At 43.8% G+C, this 19132-nt stretch overlaps 1 protein-coding gene across 1 annotated transcript in view; it reads left to right on the top strand.

The window, feature by feature from the left end:
* Nucleotides 1-19132, top strand: part of TANC2 (tetratricopeptide repeat, ankyrin repeat and coiled-coil containing 2) — a 164910-nt gene that overhangs the window by 91608 nt on the left and 54170 nt on the right. Inside the window, exons 7-10 of the mRNA XM_017740549.1 lie at nt 1733-1996; nt 8494-8619; nt 12167-12448; nt 15211-15344. Coding sequence (XP_017596038.1) covers nt 1733-1996; nt 8494-8619; nt 12167-12448; nt 15211-15344 — 806 coding nt within the window. The remainder of the gene's footprint in view (nt 1-1732; nt 1997-8493; nt 8620-12166; nt 12449-15210; nt 15345-19132) is intronic.

Here is a 19132-nt window from a genome sequence, read left to right on the forward strand (position 1 = left end):
AGCAGGTAAATTAATCCACAGGGAACAGTCCTAAATACCTGATTCAGTGACGAGTTTGCACATAAAACAGTTTTAGTGTAAACCAGAGAAAATTACCTTTAAAATGAACACAAATTGTTGATTAGAAAAAGGGGCAGCACGACTTACTAGCTCTTTTTTTGTTGTTTCATTTAGCAAAAACTTATTTTGACACATAGTTATTTTGTTTTTCCTCAGTTTGATGTGTTAGAAGATGACTGATGTCAGCTGCTGATTTGTTTCTACAAAGACTAATTAGACACATACTGAGATAGGCTTTTAAAATTAATGGATTTTTTTGGATCAATGGAGTTTTTTTCTGTGAATAGACAACATGGCATGCCTTGCCCTGCAAACCCAGACTTTGAAATGGAGATTTTTCTAGATAATAATTTCAAACATATTTCTTAAACAATATGAGGGAGCAAGAGAAGTGTGTGAACAGCTGGTTTCTGTTTTTATCTAATTTTCTTATCCTAAATCATAAATATGTTTACCTGACAGCAAGCCAATGTATAAATGCCAACAAATAAGTACCAGTTCTTAGCAGCTGCATGTGTTGGTTTTAAATTACAAAATATGTTGCAAGCAACTAAATTTTGGAACATTTGATGGGATGCAAAGATATCGAGCCCACTGCCTAGAAAGAAATCCAATACTGACAAATAAAGCCGTAGAAATAGGGGTGAAGGTTGAAGCCATTGTGGAGTCTGTTGGGATGGATAAAGAACAAGTTTCCCAGAGCAGCTGTGGCTGCCCCGTTCCTGAAGTGTCCAAGGCCAGGTTGGATGGGGCTTGGTACACCCTGGGATAGGGGAAGGTTTCCCTGCCCATAGCAGGGTGGGGGCAACTGGATGGGCTGTAAGGTCCCTTCCAACCCAAACCATTCTATGATTCTGTGATACATGCAGATAAAATGTGTGTGTGTTGGGACCTTGTCTCAGGGACTTAAGATTATGACCTTGAATGAACATATGGGGGACTAAAGATGAGAGGAAAGTCAATAGCCCAAAGGGGTTTACAGCCAGGGGATAACTACACCGGAATCCAGAAGAGAAAATACAAGTGGGGAGAAGATGGGGGTGTTCTGGATCAATTGAGTGTTTTCAGTTCTCAGTGGGAAAGTCAATATAGCACCAATCCTCGTCTGTAAAATGAAATAATATAAGGGAAAATGAGTGGATTACAGTTAAAGCTTCATAAAAACTTTCTGTCAGTCAAATGAGATAAGGGGTTCAGTTTCTGAACCAAACTAATCCATGGGAGCAGGTTCAGGCAGGTCAGTGGAGGCTTCTGAATGTCAGACCTTGCAAGACCTTGCAAACTTCAGCAAACATTTCCTGGAAATGGAAAAGTAGAAACTCTGATGCCAATTAAAAGACATGAGGAGCCGTGATAATGTTTCCTCCTAAATAATTTCTCTTCTTTCTGGAATGATGTATTTGAATACAATGCAGCACAGAATTTTTAATACTCTTTGTAATTACAAATGGCTTTTAATGGTATGAGCCAAAACATTAGAGCTTAAATGTTCTTTTAGAAGCCTTAAGCAGAAACAGTATCGTTAAACTAAAATCCATAATCTCTGATTTATGGGGATGTGGAAAATATGATGAATTTTTGATTCTTGCATGGCTCAGCTCGGCATTGAGCAGTGTGTGTTCAAGCCATTCTTGCTTTGTTACTCATTTTGTTTATAATTTCTTCCTTCAAGCTACTTTGACAAGTTACTCTGAAAATGTGGAACGTACTAAATATGGAGGGGAAAGCAGTAAGGAACTTGGATCTGGAGGAAACCTGAAACCTTGGCAATCCCAGAAATCCAGCATGGACTCCTGCCTGTACCGTGTGGACGAGAACATGACAGCCTCCACCTACAGCCTCAACAAAATCCCCGAGAGGAACCTGGAGACCGTCCTGTCCCAATCAGTGCAGTCAATTCCTCTCTACCTTATGCCACGGCCAAATTCAGTGGCAGGTAAGAAATTCATGTTTGTGCCTTTAGGTCAGAGCCAGACACGGCACGTGGATGTCACAGCCCTTCTTGTGTTTCCTTATCCAAGAAGAAATCTCCTTTCTGGAGTCATTGTCCTTAAGAATCATGAAAATTGTTTTTTTGTTTGACTTATTGGTTCTAAATGGAAAATTCCTGTGTGGAAAACCATTTCTGATGGTGTCCAGTGGTTATTTCAGCAGTTCACCATCCCTTTCTTACAAAATTGTACAACAAAATTACAGGGGAATATAATTTAAAAAGAAAAAACCAGATTATTTGCTGTCATTACAATGCAAATGTCTTGGGTTTAAGGTGCCAAGACATCATAGCCATTTCTACTATTTCAAAGAATTCATTGCAAGTAAAATCAAGTGTCCAATGTTCTCTGAAGATCTTAAGAGCTCTGGAGTTAAGAGAGTGCTGGTACCTTCTGTCTACAGAGGATTTGCTCTGGGTTCCATCTCTCATGGTGGACTGTGCCCCAAACATCTCACACCTCACAGCACCTGGCATTTGCTACTGACTTAACATTTTTTGTCTTGGCATAAAATCAACATTATTTTCATTTAAATTCATGTCTGCTCTTTGAAACGTTTCTAAATGCTGCTGTGCCATACCTTATTGGTGTCTTTTACCAGCCTGCTGAGTGTCCCCCTGAAGCTGGTAACAGCAGAGCAGAAAAAAGAGATGGGATTAGAAATATTAAAGCTTTGCTGCAAAGCTGCTTGCCTGGAATTACTCCCTGTTCCTTTATTGCCCCATATTTTTTTCTTGCTGGGTAACTTCTCTGGGGTAAAATGTGTTGTCTGTGTGTCTGTGTAGATACATGGAGAAATCCACACTTTGAATTCAGACTTCCAGAAGACCCAGAGATGAGTCTGAGAGATAGCCCAAAGAGCCTGGGATATTGTCTGTTAAATCAGCATCCCTTGGTGAACCAGGCTGCGTTGCATAACTGGATTAGGTTTCCTTTTTAATCCCACTTTAGCCAGTCACAGACCTAAAAGCAATGTAGAAATGAGATTTATAGATGGTGAAGTACAAGCACGGAGCATGGAGATGCAGCACAGACTGAAAACCTGGTATTTGAGACTGGAAAGAAGGGATAGGAAAAAACTGGAGAACTCCACTTGCGTAGCCTGCTTACTTTAGATGACTTCCTTATAAATGACACTGTGTAAACACCTTCCAAAGCAAACAGAGTAGGCTGGGCACCATAAATTTAAATACATGTGTGTTGATTTAATTGTCTTTGGCAGTTGTTGACTTGCTTGGTGCATTTAGAGGCAAATATTATTTCAAGAGGAAGCTATCTATCCAGCAAAGTTCAGGAACAACTTTTCCTTCTGGATGTTTATTTTTTGGTAGGGATTTTGCTGCTTTTAGGTACTATGACAGCTAACACAGTTCATGTCCCAGGTTTAATCATGGAGGTAACTATGATGAGAATTCAAGATTTGGCTTAACGTTTTAACATCAAATTATCACATATTAGGTCCAAATGCTTATGGCACCAGAAAATTATGGGGTTTAGGTAATGGATTTATGTGGGTGGTTTTCCCCAAACAGTTTAACCTCATTGTCTTTGTGCCTGAATGGTGGGAAAGGGAAGACAAGTGTAGTTTCAGGGTTGATTTAAGTCTGTCTCGAATGTGACACTGCTCAAAGAGTTAATGCTGAGCTGCCGATTCCATGTCCTGGCTCCAGTGGCACACATTGGGTGGCCACTTGATAAACCAGATTAGTTGACTAATCCAGCTGAAATTAACCCATCAGAAAACAGGTGTATTAACTGTAAGCCTCGAGGTCTTCAGTGTGGAGACAAAGTGTAGCTGGGAGTGGGGCAAAAAGCTGCCTTTCCTTTAGTGGTATTCTATGGTATTCCACATTTTAAGGTAATCATGAATTCACAGCTTTGCTAAAACAGGCTCATCTTCTCTTATTTGTTTTCAAATGCAGTTGAATTTGTATACAAACGGTCTGTTCTTGGGAAGCAAAGCATAGCAGCACCTATACCTGATGGCTTTTTTTCCCTCCTTTTTTTCTTTCTAGCTTTTTTTTTTTTTTAATGTTCTCCCCAAATATCTTCCAAAACAGCACAGAAATATCCTTTTTTATAGCAGCTTACAAAGTGCAGTCACTGAATGTGTCATGTCCCTGCTGTCACTGAGCAGTTTACAACTGGGAGTAGTTCTTACAACCTGTTCTTCCCTGTGAAGCCCTGGCACAGGGTGCCCAGAGCAGCTGTGGCTGCCCCATCACTGGAAGTGTCCAAGGCCAGGTTGGACAGGGCTTGGAGCAACCTGGGCTAGTGGGAGGTGTCCCTGCCCATGTCAGGGGGTGGCATTGGATGTGCTTTAAGGTCCTTTCCAACCCAGACTATTCCATGATTCTACAGTTAATCTCATCTTGCTCTTTGTTGCATAACGTAAATACCAAAATGGGATGATAGATTTGGTAGAGTACATCCAGGTCTTGGTAAATCTCTGAGATTCAAGCATTACCACTTATGTGGCCCTTTTTAGAAGCCCAGTTGTGGGAGCAGTGGGAGCACATCTTGCACACCAGCTCCTCATGGTGAGCAATGCTGAGTTACTACACAGAGTACAGACATCATCAGGTAATTTTATGGAATTAAGCCCTCATGGGTTGGAAAGGGCACTGCTGCCTGCCTGGGCAGCCAGCCTGGCAGAGCACGGACTTGGAGTGGGAAGGGGAGCTGTGCTGCCTAAGGGAGACCCTTGGCATTGGAGTTGGGCATTCAGATTTTTGAACAAACCCAGATTTCTTATGGAAGTTTGCATTCCGTGTACACAACGAATGTCTCATTCTATTTCCATTACCTGTGAAATGAAACATGAAATCTGGTGTTATTCAGACCACATGCATCGTTTATAAGGTCTGTTTAAATATTAATAGAGAATTAAAATGCCCTTATATAGTACCAGCTCTGTTCTTTTTCTCTTGGAGAATACAGAATAGCAGCAAATACATTATTAGTTGCAAACTTAAATTCTTTATCCACTAGAACAGTGTATTAACGGAATCACAGAATCCCAGAATGGTTTGCATTGAAAAGGACCTTAAAGACCATCCAGTTCCACCCCTCGCCGTAGGCTGGGACTCCCTCCACTAGACCAGGTTGCACCAAGTCCTCTCCAACCTGGCCTTGGACACTTCCAGAAATAGGGCAGCCACAGCTTCTCTGAGCAACCTGTGCCTCCCCACCCTCACAGGGAAGACTTTCTTCCCAGTATCCCATCTAACCCTGCCCTCTGGCACTTTGAAGCCGTTATTGTTGAACCTGAGGGCAGGATTTGCAGAAATGCCTATAAATTTTGTGGGTTTGAGAACACACCCATGGCAGGAGGTTGGAACAAGATGACCTCAGGGTGAGCTGAATCCCTTCACTCAGAGAAGAGGAGCAACGCCCTTCCCGTCTTCTCCCCATCTCCCCCAGAGATCCCCTCTGCAGAGTCCACCCCCTACTTAGGTCACCAAATCTCTATTTCAGGTCAGGTTGCTTTGTGTTTGTTGCTCAAATAGTGCATTGGCACTGAATTATCTTCCACTGTTTGCTGTTTCCCTGGGAGAATTGCATCTGCAGTATGCAAATACTATTTCTGAGGAGGAAATTATTCCCTCCGTGGTGTTTTATCTGCAGTCACTGTGTCTCATTATGTAGGATATGGTTCAGGATTTAGGGGAAGCTTTCAACAGTTTAATATTATATTTTCTAAGATAAATTGATCTTGCAAAATTTTTGAAGTACCGAGGCATATTCTCAGGAAAAAGTGCTTCTGGTTCCTCTGGCCTTAGACCTCTTTAATTATTTCTCAGTTCTAAACCAGGAAGATAAATCTCAGTTCATCAGTCTGAGCTGTGGCAGGGTAGTTGGACTGACAGTTGGGAAAATAACCCATGGCAAAACCTGCAATGGATCTCGCAGTAGACATCGAGTCTCCTCTGTCGCAGCTGTAGAAGATGGTGATGATGATGAAGATGGGAAGGGAGCCTGTCTTTGGGCTGCTGAGAAATATCTCCTCACTTCTTGCAGGACCAAAGTGAATCAGGCCACTGACCATCGTTGTGCTCTTCTCTGGCAGTGAGAAGAGCAAAAAGAAAAACAAGTCCAAGAGAAAAAAGAAAGACACAGTCCACCTCTGCAAAGCATCTGGGGTTGCAGCTGGTGCTCATCTCACAGACAGGATAGAGGTGGAAATGGAGACTCCTTAACTGTTTAAAAGAAAAACCAAAGGTACTGTCAGGATTGCAGTTCTTCTCAGGAAACAGAACAATTATTGTTTTGGAGCAAGCAGACTTGATGGTCTTTCCTTGATTTGAATGAGAGACTGAAGAGCAGTAGAATGGTGTGGGTTGAGAGAGAGCTTTAAGGCTGGCTGGTCTATCCCCTGCCATGGACGGGGACGTCTCCAACGAGACCAGACTGCCCAGAGCCCTGTCCAGCCTGTGGAGGCACTCTCTGGCATGGATGTAGGGATGAAGGCTGGAGCAAGAAGGCCCAGCCTGCCTGACGTGGTACCAGGCTCCTGGGCAAGATGATGGTTCCTGTCCTGGCGCTGGGTATCCCTGGGACACTTTGGCTCTGCCTGGGTGTGCTGTAGTGACACCTGCTCTTCTTCTTCCCCTGCAGATCTTCTGGCTTAGTGACACTGCAAAATTGGACAGAAATTGCCGTGCAAAAGGCACATTTTGGGGGCCAGGAGTGACCCTGAGAGCAATGCTGGGAGTAGGTTGAGGACTCAAAGCTAACAGAAAATAACCCATGTCCCTGCTAAAGGCCCTTCTGTCTGATTGCAGCATCTCATCCTTAATCAGTCCTTCACAGTGAGCATGTAATCAGCTTTGCATGAGTAGAAGAGCATGAAGAACGTCTAAAAACAGACCAGGATGGTTTTTTTCTTCTCCTTCTTCTCCTTCTTCTCCTTCTTCTCCTTCTTCTCCTTCTTCTCCTTCTTCTCCTTCTCCTCCTTCTTCTCCTTCTCCTTCTCCTTCTTCTTCTACTTCTTCCTCCTGTTTATCTTTTGTCCTCTGTCCCTTTCTCTCTTACTCTCTTCCTTAAAATAGAGAATTTAGGCAATAGAAGAACAGCATTAAAAGTTGCTGACAAGTTTAAGCCCCTTCTCCCCACCCCAGGTCTCTGAATCTTGCTTATGTTTTGACTGCAACACCATCTTATAAAGGTGTTTACATGGTCATTAAGAATTGTATGAAAAAAGTGTTCCTCTTAGTTTCAAAATGTTCTGCCTTCCAGTTTTGTTGAAGTGTTGCATCTTGTGTTGGGTCACAAGGAGGAAGGATCCAAAGTCCGGTGCCCTGAGCAACTCTGAAGAGCTGCATCAAAATATTTAGCCAATTCACAGTAAATCATTAATGTCAGCTTCACAGGCAGTCTTTGGAGAAGTCATTTAATGAATTAGTTTAAGTTAAAATAATAATCTTGTTATGGTAATTGACCAAAAACTGAAGAAATAAAAGCAGTATTGGATAGAGAGTGCTGGGCAGCCTAGTACTGATTTCTATGGGTAAATGTTTAATGTGAATTTTGGAAATGCTTATCAGAACAACACCAGAGCTGGTAATCTGCACAGACTTATTTTAAAGTTTTCTGTTTATAATGGGGAGGATGACTTCATGCAGTGAAGTTCCTTTGCTTTGTAATAGTCTGTAAATGCCTTGGCTGAAAATGGTCTGAAATGGCAGAACAGTGGGTAAATTCAGATACAAGGAATTCAAATTACTTTTTTAAGCCACATTTTCTCCTCTTTTCCAATCATCACCATGGCAGAAGCTTTGTGGCCAGTGTTAGTTCTTGTCTGCCCCAACTGTGTTCATCAGTGTAGTGATAGCACCTTCAGCAGAGAGCAGTAAATTATTCCTGTTTATTCCAGCATTGTAAAGAAAACTGAATTCTCCCATGAGCAAGTCACATTGGAATAATAAAGTTATCTTCGTTAGTTCAGATAACATTTTCCTCATTTATTCATGTATTTTTGCTGGGCTGTTGAAAGTTTAGTTTTTCTGCCACTAATTCTGCCTTTAGGGACACATAAATGTTAATATCCAAATTAAATACCTCTAAAATAAATGAAGATGAGATTGTGGGCTTCAGCATAAACTGCACTGGTGAGTTGTCTTTCACCTGTAGGAAATGTTGAGTGTCCCTGTCAGCTTTGCACAGACATGACTGAGTTTGTGATTGGCAGAACTGAGATCGGATACAAGAAACTCCATGTCTCCATTTTCCATATATCTTCTTTTATTTGGGAGCACCAACAGGAGACCAAACCAGAGCAAATACCAATTCCTAGGGGAAATTGGACTTAGTGCCCATCAGCTCTGCTGTCTCAAGGTAGTTACGTCGCCGTGTATTTTCATTAAAAAACGAAAAATACAATAACCAGAGTATGAGATCCAGAAGCCAGATGTGATGTAGTTCTTTTGCTTTCTTGTGACAGCCACCAGCTCAGCCCACCTGGAAGATCTGGCTTACCTGGATGAGCAGAGACACACTCCCCTGCGCACGTCGCTGCGGATGCCGCGGCAGAGCGTGGCCAGCGCCCGGGCCCAGCAGGACCTGCGAGGTAGGAGCACAACGGAGCTCTTGGGGCTTCCCAGTCGTGGGGGTGTCTGAGTGGGGAGCCCGGACAGCAGCCACTTCATCCATGTCCCTGGGAAAACCAGAATCTCGGAATGGTTTGGGTTGGAAGGGACCCTAAAGACCATCCTGTTCCACTCCCTGCCATGGGCAGGGACACCTTCCACTAGCCCAGGTTGCTCCAAGCCCTGTCCAGCCTGACCTTGGACACTTCCAGTGATGGGGCAGCCACAGCTTCTCTGGGCACCCTGTGCCAGGGCCTGCCCACCCTCACAGGGAACAATTCCTTCCCAGTATCTCATCCAACCCTGCCCTCTGGCCATTCCCCCTTGTCCTGTCCCTTCAGGACCTTGTCCAAAGTCCCTCTCCTACTCTCTTGGAGCCCCTTTAGGCACTGAAAGGCTGCAATAAGGTCATCCCAGAGCCTCCTCTTGTCTCTTCTCCAGGATGAACACCCCCAGCTCTCAGCTGGTCTCCTTGGGCCTAATACTTTGATAAGGTATTAAAAATGAGAAATTCTGTGGAGACTACTACTGTTTTTTCTTATTTTTTCGATCAAGGTCAGGGATTGCAGTTCCCCCTTGCATTCTGCAGTGTGCCAGTGGGGAAGGAGCCCAGGGCAGTGACGGGGCCGCCAGCTCGGCCAGTGCTTGTAGGAATGCTCACAATGCCCATATTCAGGCAGCCCTTTGACTTCTGAAAAGCCTTTTTAGAGGGGAAATTTTTGTGGTTCTTTGTGGCAAATTCCACAAACAAGACGTTAGCAATGAGAAGAGGAGCCAGGGCTGACATTTTGGTGTTTTGTTTATTCCCGGGCAGCTCCAGCTCAATTTGCTCCGTGTCCTCGGGATTTCAGCCCACCCTTCAACTTACATCCCTCTTTTAATCTGAGCTTAGTCTTTGACCACATGCTTAAGTTGTCACTGTGACAGCCCTGAGTCTGCAGCAGATCACCAGGCTAATGCTTCAGCCCCATCATTTGTTGTTGCACAGATGAGTAAATGACCGAGAAAGCTCATTTGGGATATATTTAGGTTGTTTCTGTGCCGTGAGACTGGTTTATTCTCCCCTGTGCATAGAAGAGGGGTTTCTTTTGGCCATACATGAAACTTTCCTGTTCTCTAGGGGATTTTTTTTTTTTTTTTTTTTTGAGCCCACCATCTTAGGGTGAGGAACTGGGGAGCTGGAAGGCACAGGCTGGGTTTTCACCCAAAACGCTTGACCTGGTACAGCCTGGCTGGGCTTTGTACCAAACACGTGAGCCCCCCAAAGAGTGGATTTCTGAGCTCTGGATGGCAGTCTGTAATGAAATCCTCCTGGCTGCTGAGGCAGTTCTAGAAGTGCATTAGCAGGCAGTAAGTGAAGAAAGCAAAGTTTGACAGACAAAATTTCCATATGTTCAGAGGCAGCAGCTTGCCAAGGCTGTGTAATTTGCAGTGATTGCATCCAAAACATTCAACTTTATTGTAGGAACAGAATCAAATTGTTTTCCAGACACACTTTTAAAACCCTTATAGCACTACATATTTTCCTTCTGCATTTTGTTCTTTTTCCCCCCCCTTTTTGTGACAGTTGCATGAGAATAGCAGCAGCGTTTCAACTTTTTTGGAATTTGTTTCTGATCCTAGTTGAGGTGCTGTGCTGTTTTTAAAAAGAGAAGGAGAAGAAGATGTGAAAAAGCAAACCATCACTATTTGGAAATATTTTCATGTCATTGCATATGCAGGGGGAGGTTCTTCCCTGAAATGCTGCATTTTGCACCTATTGCTGTGAAATTGCATCAATCTGGGCTGTTACAAATAGCAGCTCTTTTTTCCAGCTGGAAATCCTAAACTTGGGTTTAATTTTAATATCCCTAGTCTTGACACTGGGCTGAAAGAGTGAAGACATTCCTGGCCCTGTGCTGGGGGACACGTTACAGCCCACTGTCTGTTCCCAGTGTTCCAAAATCTCAGTGAGAGAGACTAAATGGGAGATTGTTTCTACTATTTATTGTTAAATCAGTTATTTTAAGCAGGAGAGCAGTAGAGGAATCCCAAAACTAAGAGCAAGGATTCATCCCAGTGACAGGTTTTTAATAGGATGGGGATGGCAATTTTTGTTTTCCCTGTTTTCATCCCTGGGGATTTGAGGCTGTTCAGGTTGCTGTAACCCATGGCACAAGCTGATGGCTGAGATGTACTGTGGGTTTTCTTCTCCAAAAAGCAAATGTCAACAGTGCTGCAGGGTGGGAAGAACCAAGATTTTTGGTTAAGGTTTGGGATGGAGGAGAGGATGGTTCCCACTCCCCCAGTATATTGTTGCTCTGTGTATGTAATATGGCAGTGGATTGTTTTCCTTAAGTTGTTTCTGTAATTTCGAAGGGATTTTCCTCACTGTATGTGTTTGATACTGTTGCCTTGTGGGTAAGACAGTTTTGGGTGCTTCTTAGAAACACTAAAAAATAGTTTAGCCTTTTTAGGCACAGAGGCCTGGAAAAATAGGAACTGGTTTATCCCAGTGGATGTAGATGTTTAAGATGACATTTGAAAGAATCACAGAGTCATTACCTTAATGCATCCTGTAAGTTCATCAAATCCAACCAGTCCCCCAGCACTGCTGAGGCTACCACTGACCCGTGTCCCCAAGTGCTACATCCACATGGCTTTTAAATCCCTCCAGGGATGGGGACTCCACCACTGCCCTGCGCCTGTGCCAGGGCTGAACAGCCCTTTAAGTGAAGAAATTTTCCCTACTATCCAAAAGTTGCAGTCTAAAGCAAGTAAAGGAAATAAACTCGGACATTTGCTTAATTTAACATAATACACCCAGATCTGGGTTGCTTGAATTGAAGTTTTCAGCCACAGGAAAGAGCCTGGCTGCATATGGTGGGCAGTGTTTCAGTTCTCTATTTTAATTTGTTGCTTGGGTTCTACAGAATTTGCAGTCTTTCATCAGCACCAGCACAGGTGGTCTGTTGGGGTGGTATTTCTTACTCTTCTTGATAACTTTATGTTGCTTTAAAACATCATTTTTCCTTGTGAAAAGAGAAAATGTTACAATTGCCAAACGGAACATCCTGACAGCAATCTGGTTTAACTTACTTACTTTAGAAGAATTGAAATAACTTTGCTTAGATTGAATTAACACTTGTAGGTGCTGAGATTGTTGTGGGCTCATTGGATTGAACAGGTGAACACACATGTGTGTGTCTACGTTGAACCATCAATCCTGTCTTCCAGGAGGTGCTGTGCAGAGTGCAGCATTCTGCCCAGGGCCTTTAATTGTGGTTGATTTAAGCAAGAAAATTAATTTCTTCAGCCACAATATTTCTCCAGCTCAAGCTACTCACTGTAATATCCTCAACTCTTTTGGTGGAAAATACCGTGGATGAGACAGATGCTTCCACAACAAACTGTGGGTGATACAGAACTGTGTTTTCTTTTCACCTTTCGCAACGGAAAGATTTCTGTGCAAGATAAAACATCCATTTCCAAACTCTGCTTTCCCCTCTGGCATGGGTGTTGATGTTCTCCCCACGTCTCCCTTTTCAGTGCGCTTCGCACCCTACAGACCCCCTGACATCTCCCTGAAGCCGCTGCTCTTCGAGGTGCCCAGCATCACCACTGAGTCCGTATTCGTGGGCCGGGACTGGGTGTTCCACGAGATCGATGCGCAGCTGCAGAGCTCCAACAGCAGCATCAACCGCGGCGTGGTGATCGTCGGCAACATCGGCTTCGGGAAAACCGCCATCATCTCCAGGCTGGTCGCGCTCAGCTGCCACGGCACCAGGATGAGGCAGATCGCTTCCGACAGCCCCCACGCCTCTCCGAAACGTAAGGACAGCAGCACGGAGGTCTCCAAAACTCAGAGAGCTTTTACGCCAGCTTTTAGAATGCTCTTGGCTGAAATAACCCCATTTCTCTTCAGGCCCAAGAAATCAGCTTAGTCTTTGTTGTCAAGCAAGGGAAGGACCTGTGAGAAATATGTCATAGAAGCCCTGAATGGTTTGGGTTGGAAAGGACTTTAAAGATTATCTTGTTCCAACCCCCTGCCATAGGCAGGGACACCTTCCACTAGCCCAGGTTGCTCCAAGCCTCATCCAGCCTGGCCTTGGACACTTCCCAGAGATGGGGCAGCCACAGCTTCCCTGGACAATCTGTGCCAGGGCCTCCCCACCCTCACAGGGAACAATTTCTTCCTAATACCTGATCTAAATTTACCCTCCTTCAGATTGAGGCCATTCTCTCTTGTCCTATCACTCCATGCCCTTGTGTAAAGTCCCTCTTCAGCTCTCTTGGAGTCCCTCTAGGTACTGCTGCAGGCAGCTTTTATACTGCTCCTGTTCCAAAGCTGCTTTTTGAAGAGTCAGAGTAGTCTGTCTCTGACTTGTCTGGCTTAGAAACATCACAGACTTTCTCTGATTGGGAGAAATTTTCGAATCATAGAATCACAGAATGGTTTGGGTTTGAAGTGACCTTTAAAGGTCATGTAGTCCAATCCCCCTGCTCATGCCATCTCCAGCTGGATCAGGCAGCTGGTATTCTATGACTATGAATCCATGCCAGTGCATTCTTCTTCCCATACGGATTGTTTATCTCATTGAATCACGGTATAATATTCCATGTGGGTAACGAGCCCATGTAGGCTCAGGACCCAGGATTGCTCTACCTCCTCTGGTCCCATCCAATTCCCATCATTATGTGCTGGCAGGTTTTCAGGTGAAGATGACAACATTTTAAAATCACTCAGCGCTCAGTAAGCGAGTAAGACAGGACTAAAAATACTGAGTTAGGTACCTGAAGGTATCTTTAAGGATGTAGGTCACTTACCTCAGTGAAGCTGTAGTTAAATCTGTTTACTGGAATGCTGTGCTCTTGCCCTGTCGGAAGAAAAGGAAGAGCTGAAATGTCACCAGCGGTTGGCATGGTGAGTAGTGTCACTTGTCAGAGTTAAATGAACAATGTGAGTGAAGGGCAGAGCTTGTTTCTATATTTTAACTACAGCTCTGCAGTGCACCAGCTGCGAGTGTGTGTCCCCAGTCTGCTTAGGATGATGGTGGACATTAAAGAGATGACTGTGGACTTCTGGACTAAAAGCTGGATTTGTCACACGAGGTGCCCTGCACCCTTCACGCACAGATGATGAAGATCCTTGGTCCCACCTAACACATTGTTTAGTTCACTCTGCTATGTCCATGAAGTTGAAAGCTGAATGATTCCTCACTGTTAGTTATTAGGATGGAAACCTTCAGAATCAATTATTAATTTGACTTGATTTCCTAAAGAGATCACAAGAACTAGTCTAGCTATAGAAGATAGTAATTACTCTGCAAGATCCTTGCAGGTCCCTTCCAATTCAGGATATTCTATGATGCATCTCCGATTTTGTGATAAGTTTCTTTGTCACTTTTTTTCCACATGCTGAAAAAGACTCTATTATGCTTATTAAATCTATGCTAATTAATAAGTGCTAATCAGGTGGTCTGACTCTGCTACGGCAGTTGTGCAGTCAGCGTTATTAAACTGGCTTCAATACAGCTTCATACTTCCAATTCCTGTCTCGGAAAATTAATACAGGTGACAGTGGTGTTATGCTCAGAATCAAGAATGTGCCTCATTCTAACACATTCAGGGTTTAATTATGGAAGCAGCAGTCAACCTCCTCTGTTGTTTGCCATTAAATGGGTCATTGTTTGCATGATTATTTTCAGTCAAGCTCAGGGATGCACTGCAGCAATCCAGTCAGGAGAATCCTCTGCCAGCACAGACTGCACTTCAGAGTGGTGTTGTTCTTAAAACAATTGGTAATTAAACATCACCAAGTGCTGCATGTCGTGGTGTCATTCAAAAATCCTCCATATGAGTACTTAGGAGTGAAAATAAAAATGGTTTGGGAATGTTACCCACAAAGGCCAGGTGGATGATCTTCTGTAGCAATCTGCTGGTAAAGCCAATTTCTGCTTTGCCAGGCAAAAGAAGGAGATAAAATGCACTAGAACACAGTTAAACTTGCCAGAGGTGGTTCCAGAATAATTTATTATTTGCTTGCAAGCCTTTTCCAGATCCTGGTGCTGCTCCTGCTCCTCTCCCCCTGATTAAATTAATGGGCTTCAGATGGCTGTGTTAGCTGGGACTCTTCATTTATTTATGTTAGAAAACAGGCCTGTAATTCAGAAAAATTGGCTGTCTGTGCTGAAGGAGGACTTGGAACCAAATTAACCAGCGATTGTTCATAACAAGGGAAGGTCTGTTGGCAGAAGTGCAGAGCAGGAGAGCTCTGCATTCAAATCCACCAAACCTGAAGGCAGAGCCTTCCAGAGTGCCCAGTTCACTCCATTATTGTCATTATTTTAAAGTCGATCTAATTATGGTGGGGAAGATGAATAAGACAAGCTTCAAGGCTTTTTCTTAGTGGTCCTTTCCTGCTTCCAAAAGAAGTTTCTTGAGGAGCCTCTGGCCTGGAAATCCGTGAAATCCCAACCAGAGTATTTTGTGGGAAGTATTTTGACTGCCATGCATAGAAAACAGCAGCTGCCTGGTCTATAATAATGTTAGTGCTTGTCCTGTGGCAATTCCTAACCTTTTTCCTTGGACAGATGTGGATGCCAACCGAGAGCTGCCCTTGACCCAGCCGCCTCCTGCCCACCCGTCCCTGACGAGCGGGAGCTGCCCGGGGACCCCCGAGATGCGCCGGCGCCAGGAGGAGGCCATGAGGAGATTGGCCTCGCAGGTACAGAAACACCCAGTCAGGGCTTTTTGGTCCTTGGGAAAGTATCAGTTTTAATGGGACTCCTTGGAAGTTCTCCTGCTTGATGTTGCTTGGAAAATCCGTGTGTTCAAATGCTCCCTTGGGGAGCCTCAAGAGAGACTTCTGGAAGGAGTTTTATTACCCAGGAAGGTTATGTCTCTAAAATGAAACTCCCACTACATCAAATACACTTCCCTGTTACTCTGAGGGTTTGTCTTTCCCAGCCATCCTACTTTCTCATTACAAATGTTAGGATATGACACAATTATTGAAATAATTGTGTCTTTTCTTCAGCACTGAGAACAAAGTTGCCCAGTGTTTGAGCGGTGTTTTGTTTGAAAAGGGCAGGTACTGTACTTGGGGAAGGCACAGGCTGAGTGTTACTGCTGTGTGTGCACTTGGGAATTTATTGGAGAATTCTCCAAAGTAGACCATAGCCTTTGGAGCAATACACAAATTACTTGCTGTTATGGCAGGAGTGGTTTGTATGGAATATATGGAACACTGTCACTTACATACACGAGATTTACACCTTGAATTTTATTGTATTACTGAGATTTAAGCCTAATTCTTTGGTGGTGGGAAGGTGCCATTCTATTGCTTTGAAATCCAGGGAGTTTGCTCTTGCTCTTCCTACACCTTTTGGGAGGATGGGAGCAGTTAATGCTTTCCTGTCACCTGCTCCCACTTCGGAGAGGAAAATAGCAAGAAAAGTCTTTGTTCTAAATCATTACCAGGATGTGTTTTGCTTGGCTTTTTGTGTCAGATACTGTCTTGTCCTGTCTGCTTTCCTGCTGCACCCAGATGGCCAGGCAGGGAGCATGTGCTGCGTAAATAAATACTAAGATTTGATACTCTCCTCTTCCACATGGAGTTCTTGAAAGGAATGCAATGCCCAGCTCTGGTTTTGTTCAGGATGCATTAGTCATTGTATTCCTTGCAAATCTGAAGCTCTGCAGACTACCAGAAAGGGCAGTAAAGTGTGCTATCTCTGCTTAAAATACCTCATCTATCACTTCTCCTGAGTGCTTAAGTCATCCCACAGGGTACGTAATTGATAAATGGATGCAGTTTTAGCTTCAGTTTCCTCCTGGAAAAGGTAAGGAATACGCCTCTTTCAAATGCTGTGTCACATCCAAGACATAGATCACTCACTGAAGCTTTTTGGCATCTCTGATCACTGGAGAGAGCTAAAAACAATCCTTACAGCCAAAATTAAAGTAAAAATAGGTTGTTTTACCTTCGCTGCGGACTCTTTAAGAAAGTGTTTTAAAGTGCTGCTCATCCGTTAGCCAAAATTTTTTTGTAGAAAAAATCCAGTGTGTTGCTGTCAAAACACAGCAGCTGAGGCTGGGAGGTGTGTTGCCCATGGTGCCTGCTGCAGGATTACCCACTGGGAGCAAGATCGTTAATCTCCCAGTAATCTTCAGTACTGTAAATGTAGGCAGAATCCAGAAATAACAGCTTCCAGCCATCAGGCTTTGATGAACGGATCAGTGCCAGGGCTGATGAGTTGACCTTAGAGCACTTGGAGTCGCTTCTTGTGCCCAAATTGCTGACACAGCATGTGGAACTTCTGAAAAGCTCTATCGTGTTCAGCAAACAGTTCCTGGGATGACTCAGAGCAGCAGCATGGCTTGATTCAGCATTCGGAGGCCTTGGGTCTGTTCCCAGCATTGCTGTTACCCTTTTTGGGATCCTTGGAGACCAGCATCTCATCTGCCTCACTCCTATTCCCTGGCTAGTAAAGGAAAAGTGATCCCTGCAGATAATGGTCCCTGGATAACTGATGCTGGAAGGAACACGTAACTAGGTGTTAGTGGTTTATTATTTCGGAAGAGTGGGTGACTTCCAGGTGTGTTGGATGAAGATGTGCATTGAAATAAAGCGTATGCTTAAATCCTCACTCAAAAGTTTATTTCCTGCTTTGAAGGGGAATTGTTCTGAAAAAATAGGGGGTTTTTTGTTTCATTAATTTTGTAATTAATTTTTTTGAGGTCCATGTTCCTGTTTATTCTTTGTCATAAACAGCAGTTTGGTTTGTTGCATCAAAACCTTTTCCCAAAGGGCTGTGCAGCACATTACAAACAGTGAGTTTGATGGATTATCAAGCCTCAGGAAGAAAAAATAAAATGGTTAAGGATGTTTGTCAAACTCATAGCTGGGAGTCATGTGTGTAGTGCACTCGTAGTAGCCTCCTGGGTAGCACAACTCAGCAATGCCACTGAGGAATCCGTGCTGTCAAACAGCAGATAAATTTATTTGCTTGGAAAGAGCTGCACCGTGTGATGTCCTCCTTGATAAAACAAACGCTCCCTGTCCCAATGCAGCTGTGGGGTTTGACATCTCTGAGTGACACTGGGGGAAGAAGCATTGCTGACCTGGCAACAGAATTGAAAACCCGTTAAAATAGCGGCGTGGAGCTCTTTGTTTTGCATGCAGTCACCTCCTTCAGAAGCTCCATCAAACATGTCCGACTCTCCTTTGAGGCATCTTGAGAATTTTGAGGCTTTGAAGATGCTGCACTCTTAGCTGAGCAAAACCACCGAGTGGCTAGCAGACAATAGTAAAAATAGTTGGTTCAAATAATTCACCTTCTAAATCTGAATGTCTGATACCCCATTCTCCAACAGAAGTTCGTGGGGACAGTTTAGGAAAACCTTCATATAGATAAACTAAAGGCTTTCCAAAGTCTAATATAAAAAAGAAAAGAAGGAGAAAAAAAGACTGGAATGTCCTTTGGAGCTGAAGGAGGGGGGAGAGGAACAGCATATTCCTGTGTCAGTAGCTGTGGAATAAAAAAAGAGTTGCTGATGGCCTCCTTAAACAGGTTTTGTCCAACTGGCTGAAAGAAAATGAGCCGAAGGAAGGGAAGGACTCTTCGGTCAATCTGGATGGAAAAATATTTCTTGGATGTGTGTTTTATATTTGTGTTTGCACTAAAGTCAGAATTGAAGTACAGAAGAAAGTGTTGACAGTGATGGACAACCACAATTGTCAGGGTTATTTTAGGAGCTAGATGAACCATATGTGAGGAGCTGGGTAAAGCTGTGTGCAGATGTTCCACCTCTGCCTGCACTGAGCAGAGCAGGATGTTCTCAGATTGGGCTGAGGTCACTGTGCTGCAGAAATGCAGATCATTACAAAAGCAGATTAATAATATACAAACAGTCTTAGGTAATGGTTGGCACAGGCTCCAGAATGCTGGTGGGAAGCTTGTTGTCCTCTCACCCACTCCCTTCCCTCTGAAAATGTCACTTATCCCAAAATTCAGAAGTTGTGTATCTATGCTGACAGAAATGAAAGGTGAACGAACAGTTGCTTTTCCTCCTCTGGATTACTCAGGGTTGTACTTTTCTGCCTGGTTTTCGTACAGTGAATTCTTGGGGGCAAAGGTTGCATTTAGCTCTTAATGTCAGAGATGAACAAATCATTAATTTTAGAGCTAAGTAACTGCCAGCTGAAAAGCAGCACCTCGACTTGGTCCTGCCATGCTGACATTCCCCCTTTTGCCTGAAGGTTTATCCTTCACTCACAGAGGATTTTTAATGGATTGGCTACCCAGTTTTAACTAACCCCTTGAACAACTGTATTCTCTGGGTTTCTGGATGCTGTGTGGTGGCTTGTGGTAGCAGCACTAAAACAAATGGACCTGAAACCCAGCTCAGCTGCACTAATGGGTTGTACCCCGTGCAGAGCAGCTGGTGGAGGAGCTGCATGTTCATTGCATTAGTGCATTTTGCTGATGCTGAGCACGGCTGGGGGGTCCC

This window comes from Corvus brachyrhynchos, unplaced genomic scaffold (genome assembly GCF_000691975.1).
Source record: "Corvus brachyrhynchos isolate BGI_N302 unplaced genomic scaffold, ASM69197v1 scaffold47, whole genome shotgun sequence".
Lineage (NCBI taxonomy): Eukaryota > Metazoa > Chordata > Aves > Passeriformes > Corvidae > Corvus > Corvus brachyrhynchos.